This window comes from Monopterus albus, unplaced genomic scaffold, assembly GCF_001952655.1.
Source record: "Monopterus albus unplaced genomic scaffold, M_albus_1.0 scaffold133.1, whole genome shotgun sequence".
NCBI classification, from domain to species: Eukaryota; Metazoa; Chordata; class Actinopteri; order Synbranchiformes; family Synbranchidae; genus Monopterus; species Monopterus albus.
In genome coordinates, this window is record NW_018128013.1 from 27,367 (window position 1) to 34,562 (window position 7,196).

The window sequence follows — 7,196 nt, forward strand, 5'->3', positions numbered from 1 at the left end:
CATGGACCAGTTTTTCAGCATCACTTTGAGACAGGATGCTTCTGATTTTTTTTGATATTGTGCAGGTGAAAGGAGGCGGTTCTAGAGACTTGGTTTATTTGTAATATAAAGGACATATCCTGGTCAAAGATGAGTCCGAGGTTCCTCACAGCAGTACTGGAGGCAAGAGCTATGTCATCTAGAATATCTTATATGGTTAGCCAGCAGATTTATGGTATGTGGTAGTTTATAACAGTATTATTTAATGCTAAAATGATTAGTCAATAACTTGATCACTTGACGTAAGTCAACAGAAATGATGACATGGCAACAGTCGGTGGCACCTACAGCTGTAATCCTGTACGCAATGTGCTCACTTTTTTTTTTTTTTTTTTTTATGTTTCTGCTCAAGTTTTATGCCACTGCATCTGGCATAAAACTCTATTGTACAATAGAGAAATATAGTTTCACATTTATGGCCTGAGAGGCTGTTTAATGTGATATCACACACCCAGTTTCTACTTCCTAACATGAGTCCTGCAGCTTGGAGTGACTGACAGCAGCCGTACACTGACATTACCTGCTGTCAATAATGCCTATAACAACATCAGGACATGTGCAGGGTATTTATTTATTAATCAATTGATCATGGTTCATGAGCTACATTCATGTGTTATTTTGTTGTCTTATTGCACATGGATTTAAGTGTCAGATCAGTGATTCTCAAGGACCGGCTGGAGCATACCTCCTAAGAGCACTGCTGGTCATTGTGTGGAAAGTTGTTATGGAAGGGTGTTGATGACAGAGAGGCTGCTGAACTGAATGAGCTACGGAGGTGCTGTTTAAAGACAACGTGCATGCTGCGCTCACTCCACGCTGTGCAGGGCTCACATTATTGCAAGATTATACAGCATGTTATAATGACAAAATAGCCTACAATATGTTGTAATAACCTGAAAAATAAGTTTTAACAAACATCTCATAAATTGAGCAAAAGTGTCTTGTTATAATGAGACAAGTTTCTCATTAAAACAAGATTTACCCTGCCACAGGTATTTATTGTGCATAGGATGAAATATAATCCTGCAGGCGTCACTGCCAACACTTATTAATCTATTAATCATGTCAGTCATTTTTCAAGCAAAAATACCAAACATTCACAGTCCTGCTCTTGCCTTGTGATAATTTACTGCTTTTCTGTTTTACATCATTGTAAAATGAATATCTTTGTAAGTGTCAGATGTCTCAGTAATGAAAATAATGAATTGCGTTTTGCAATATTTATATTCCTCTTTTTTGTCCTTGTGAACCCATTGCTGTTCTGTCACCCTGGGATTGGAATTTGCTGTTTTAGAGCACTGGTAGTTGTTCAAGGGTTTTTCCTAGACAATGTGTCCTTTGTAATTCTGAGTTGAACCTGGAATTTTATATTTTTGTTCAACCACTAGGCAGTCACTCATTTCCACTTGTAGGTAATTTAAATGCCAACTCCCATTTAATTCAGTTAATGTCATCATTTCAAAGTTATGGAGTTTAATAGCACTTTAAGAATTTTATATTTTATTATGATTAAGAAGGTTTACAAGACATATGCACAGATGAGGATTTCCATATGTTGGATACAATGACACTGTCTCCTCTGTTCTTTGCGCTCTTCATTTTCCATATGCGCCCACCTTACCTCATCTCTGTTTCCTCTCTTTTTATTCTCTGGCTGTCTTTCCTATCACTTCACATCTTTCTTCCCCACCCTGCCTATCTGGTCATCTCTCTTTCTATAGAGAACCTTGTGAAGTATGTGACCACAATGGTGTGTGTGGCTGTAGATGGTAAACCAGTCATTGGGGTCATACATCAGCCATTCACTGGGTTCACTGGTAAGTATGTATGCTCCTACAACTTGATTTTTGCATGTTAAATGAGATGCCTCCCTTTTATTATTGCATGTTTAGTCTATTGTCATCACTTAAGATATAACATCAAACTGTAATTTTTCTCTCATCTATGACAGTCAAGGTTAGTTGTATTTTCTAAAAGACATCAGAAGAAAGCATTCCAGGTTTCTGTTGAAACATAACATTGACAAAATATTTTGTGTTGAGCTTCCTGGGGGGTGACAGTGGTGCAGTGGGTAGAGCAGTTGTCTTCCAACCGGAAGGTTGAAGGTTCAAATCTCGGTGCCTGCAGCCCACATGTCAAAGTGTCCTTGGGCAAGACACTGAACCCCCCTGTTGCCCCCAATGGTTAGAGCCATCGGTTGAGTTGGTGCCGCAGATGGCTGCCTTGGTTCTGTACCGGAAACAAATTCCTTGTGTGTAACATACTTGGCCAAGAAAGGTGATTATCCTTATCCTTCCTCCTCCTCTCTAATCCTCCTTTCCCTTTGTCTCTCTCTCTTCCTCTCATCTCTTCCTCAGCCTGGGCATTTGTGGGTGTGGGATCAAATATGCGTCCCCGCTCATCATACAGTGTTAGCCCTCCAAAAGTGATTGTGTCACGTTCCCATTCTGGAAAAGTTAAAAGTTTTGTTCATGATGCTTTTGGAAACAGCACAACAATTGTAGAAGCAGGTGGAGCAGGTCAGTAGAGAATTCTTTTACATTTATCTATTATAAAGTGTTGCATGTGCAGATGAAGCTCTACTTTTTCTTAAGTGTTGTGATAGTGTATTTAGCATTTATATCCATCAATTGTCATCACACTCGCCAGTTTTTTAGCCCGCTAGCTAGGTATCATAACATCCCTGTTGTATCTACTGTAAACAGATGCTCATTCTCTCTCTCTCTCTCTCTCTCTCAGGATATAAGGTTTTGTCACTCTTGGAGATGCCTGCAGATACTATAGACCAGGCAGATGTTTACATTCACATCAGGTTCATTAAGAAATGGGACATTTGTGCTGGTGCAGCACTACTCAATCATATGGGTAATGTAACAACTACTATTTTCCATTGTTTAGTTTCCTTTTCAGTCTCAAGGTTGATTCTGATTTTTCTGCTGATTAAATTGCCTATTTTTGTTCATTATAAAACATTGTACTACATTTAGCACCTTATGCAGACAATAGCCCTTTTATGTTGGACCCCATCACTCTTAGTAAGAAGGTGATGGAAAAATTGCTATCTATAATCTTTCTATGAAGTGTTTGTACAGCATTGACATTTCTTAGAAAAATAAGATATGTCTTATACTCCGTGCATCATCCACACAAACAGATATGCTAAAATGCAGCAGTATATCAGTGATACTTTAAAATAGAATAATAAACCCTACTGTATTTATTCATTTTTTATGAATGTGTCTGTCATCTCTAGTTATTTTTAATGTGTGGAGTGCACTGTACCAATAATGTATAATCCCTGTGATTGTAGGAGGCCACATGACAACCCTAAAGGGAGAGGACATTGACTACAGTGGAACACCAATTAACAAAGGAGGACTGGTGGTCAGTGTGGGTGTGGACCATAAAGCCATGCTGGAGAGATTACCAAACTGGGACCCTGAGAAGCACTGAAAAACACAAACACAGAGTCAGTGGTAAGATGGAGCTAATGTACCCACACTGAAGGAAGGTGTGCTCAACTGGGCACAACATACAGAGACTCATAAACAATAGGCAAGCAAAGGCACTTCCAAGAAGCAAGAGCACAGTTGACAGGTACACAGCACAGAACGCTTTTGCTTGCCTATTGCTTATGAGGCATAGTAATTGTTATTGTGGTTAGGGCAACATGTGGCACCCCTTTTTTATAAGTAAGAGTGGGTTATAAGCATTACCAGGCCTGCACAGTTTCATCATCATGGGACACCAAACATCTACCAGTCAGATGGATTGGACTCAGTGTAGCTGCCACTGGAATCTGCAGTGGCTGACACAGTGGCTCTCACTGCACACTCCCCTACATGTATAAACAGATATTTGCAGCTAGAAATTGTACAGTAAATCTTTCTCTTCCAGTGCATACACATGCTCATGATGAACACTGGACAACAGTTGCCATCGTTGGATCCCCTCCATTCATCTTCAGAGGGCAGCAGGATGACTGTAAAGTGAAATGATAAACTGATGAGCACAATACTGAACATTACAAGAAATCCTGTCTAGTTACTGACTTACATCATCTTCATTCCCATCTTTTTCACATGGTATTTATACAATCAGTTTAGCTCAATTACTGAAACAACCACATATTATTTGAGACTGGACTGAGACTCGCTCTGAGAGGGAACAAAAAGGCTCTGTATCCTAAACAGCCACTGGGTTATTGGCCACTAGGAGCTACTTCAACAACAAATCCTATAATAACCAACGTGTTACCCCACAACAATTCATTTTACCCGGTCTGCTTTTGCATAGTCATCTAGTGTGGCAAAGAGAGAGAGAATTTGCCTTTGGATTGACAGTGAACACTGACAGTGGGGCATCAGCTCCATGGCACTTTCTGGTGTCATTTATTGTAGTTGCTAGTCTCTTAAACTCTGGGTCAGGACTCAAGTGGTACATGTATATTTTAAAGAGACTTGAGAGTCAGTGTATTTGCATTGAATTGGTCGTTGCTTTAAAATGGTTAATTTAATTTCTGTTTGAATGTGAGTTTGAGGTAGTGTTTGCAAAAAGATGAAGCACTAAAATTTTGTAAAATAATTAATAAGAATACATTTTTACAGATTACATTAGTTCCCAGGGCATGCCTAGGCCCAGAGAGGATCAGATTTGCTAAGTTACTAGTTTTGCCCAAATATGTGGTAGCCAAACAGGAAAAATGTTTTATTAGAATTTCAAAAGCATTAAATGGTAAAATGTAAAAAGTTATTTATTTTCCCAGTTTACTAGGGACGGCATAATGTTTTTCTCAGTATAATTCAATAGAAGATATAGGGTTTATAAATCTATTGAATCACTACATATAAATTCAGTGACAACAGTGTATGACTGCAGAATACTTAAAACCTAGTTAGACAATACTGGTATGACTCCTTCCTGTCCAAACCTTTTGTGCAACTAAGGTATTGGGTGCTATCACAACCTGCAAAATATAACCCACAGAAATTACATCCTGCTATTTTGTCAGTTTTAGATTAGCAGTAGACTGAACTGCACTGACTGTGTTGAAGTACATATGTACTTGCATGGTTTTATTATCTAACACTTTTCACCAAAATGAAAATGTCTTTGGCTCAATCAGCATCTGTTTCTGGGGACTGCTGTAGTTTATATGCTGTTTGCTGTTAGTAAGTGTTTAAAGTTTTACATCCAGTACTTTCATTTTGTGCAACAGACGCTGACCTGAAGTTTGAATTTTACATTTGCTGAATGTTTGTTAAATGAAGAAAAAATGCTTTCATGTCATTTTCTTGGAGATGCAAGTGACTTGTATTATGTTCCGTTTGTTTCATCACCCTTTGTGTTGTTAAACTTGTATGAGTTAAAAAATGGGTCTAGAGGGTTACAAGTTAAAAGTTCTTATACTGTATGTTCTGCCACAAACGTAAGATAAAAATAGATGATTATCATAAACTTTTGTAAAGTTAAAGGCCTATCTGGATGATGATGATGGTGGTGGTGATATCAAAAAGGAGACAGCTGGACTCAAAGAGACAAGAGACACCTGCTGTCAGTCCTACACCTGTTGGACTCTCACTTGATTCATTTCAGTTTTATGATTTCATTGATCTGCACAGGACAACATTGTTGATGGGTGACGAAGAGGTGCATCCCAGTTCTCTTAACTGATCATTCCTTACTTCTCAACCCTTTCTTGACCCAGAAGTTGTACCGCTGCACCATCTTCTAGGATGTTTCAGTTCTCTTGCTGATGTTGGGAGGAGTGAGGAGGCTGCTTAGACAAGACATGAGTGAGAGACCATCCTTTGTGGAAGTCTTTTATGGACTGACGCACCTGTTTATCACTTAGTGATTGTATGCTTCAGGTTAGGGAGTGGAGGAAAGGATATCTCATGTCTCAAGATATTTTTGGTTTCTTTTTCCATGCATGTGTGAGGGACTTGGATGCAAGGAAAAGACAAGTGAGGGAAATGTGGATACAGGTAAAGGAATTGAGATGTACCCTTTGTTGTCCTCAGCACTCAGCATGACTTTTGTAAATGCTGCTATGCTAACACTGATTGATATGCAAGGCTATAGCAATGGAACTAGTACTGTATTACAGTGACATGGTCATCACACGGGTCATATTGTTTGAATGGACATTTGAAAACAATACACTTCCTTAACTTGGGTTTTGGCTAACTGTGTAATGAATTTAAAAAAATGTTTGAGTAAGAAATAATGATTAAAGGGGTACTCCTGTGATTTTTTTGTGTGTCAAAGTCTGTTGACAGGTGTTGGGACGTTCTACTGCATATGTGAAAACAAAGTTGCGTAAAAGCTTTTATTCCTCCAGAAGGAGCTACAGTATTGTTCAAAATAATAGCAGTACAATGTGACTAACCAGAATAATCCAGGTTTTTAGTATATTTTTTATTGCTACATGGCAAACAAGTTACCAGTAGGTGCAGTAGATTCTCAGAAAGCAAACAAGACCCAGCATTCATGATATGCACGCTCTTAAGGCTGTGAAATTGGGCAATTAGTTGAAAGGGGTGTGTTCAAAAAAATAGCAGTGTCTGCCGTTGACTGTACAAACACAAAACTATGTTGTACAAACGTTTTTGTTTCTAGGATTTAGCAATCCTGTGAATCACTAAACTAATATTTAGTTGTATGACCACAGTTTGTTATAACTGCTTCACATCTGTGTGGCATGGAGTCAACCAACTTGTGGCACCTTTCAGCTGTTATTACACTCCATGATTCTTTAACAACATTCCACAATTCATTTACATTTCTTGGTTTTGCTTCAGAAACAGCATTTTTGATATCACCCCACAAGTTCTCGATTGGATTAAGGTCCGGGGATTGGGCTGGCCACTCCATAACATTAATTTTGTTGGTTTGGAACCAAGACTTTGCTCGTTTACTAGTGTGTTTGGGGTCATTGTCTTGTTGAAACAACCATTTCAAGGGCATGTCCTCTTCAGCATAAGGCAACATGACCTCTTCAAGTATTTTGACATATGCAAACTGATCCATGATCCCTGGTATGCGATAAATAGGCCCAACACCATAGTAGGAGAAACATGCCCATATCATGATGCTTGCACCACCATGCTTCACTGTCTTCACTGTGTACTGTGGCTTGAATTCAGAGTTTGGGG

General features: G+C 38.8%; 1 protein-coding gene across 1 annotated transcript in view; it reads left to right on the forward strand.

The window, feature by feature from the left end:
* The window catches only part of LOC109967651 (inositol monophosphatase 3-like), a 9,764-nt gene extending 3,473 nt beyond the window's left edge, over nt 1-6,291 (forward strand). The window contains exons 5-9 of the mRNA XM_020613387.1: nt 1,761-1,856; nt 2,397-2,558; nt 2,779-2,904; nt 3,350-3,515; nt 3,937-6,291. Coding sequence (XP_020469043.1) covers nt 1,761-1,856; nt 2,397-2,558; nt 2,779-2,904; nt 3,350-3,492 — 527 coding nt within the window. The 3' untranslated portion in view covers nt 3,493-3,515; nt 3,937-6,291. The remainder of the gene's footprint in view (nt 1-1,760; nt 1,857-2,396; nt 2,559-2,778; nt 2,905-3,349; nt 3,516-3,936) is intronic.
* Nucleotides 6,292-7,196: the final 905 nt, after the last annotated feature.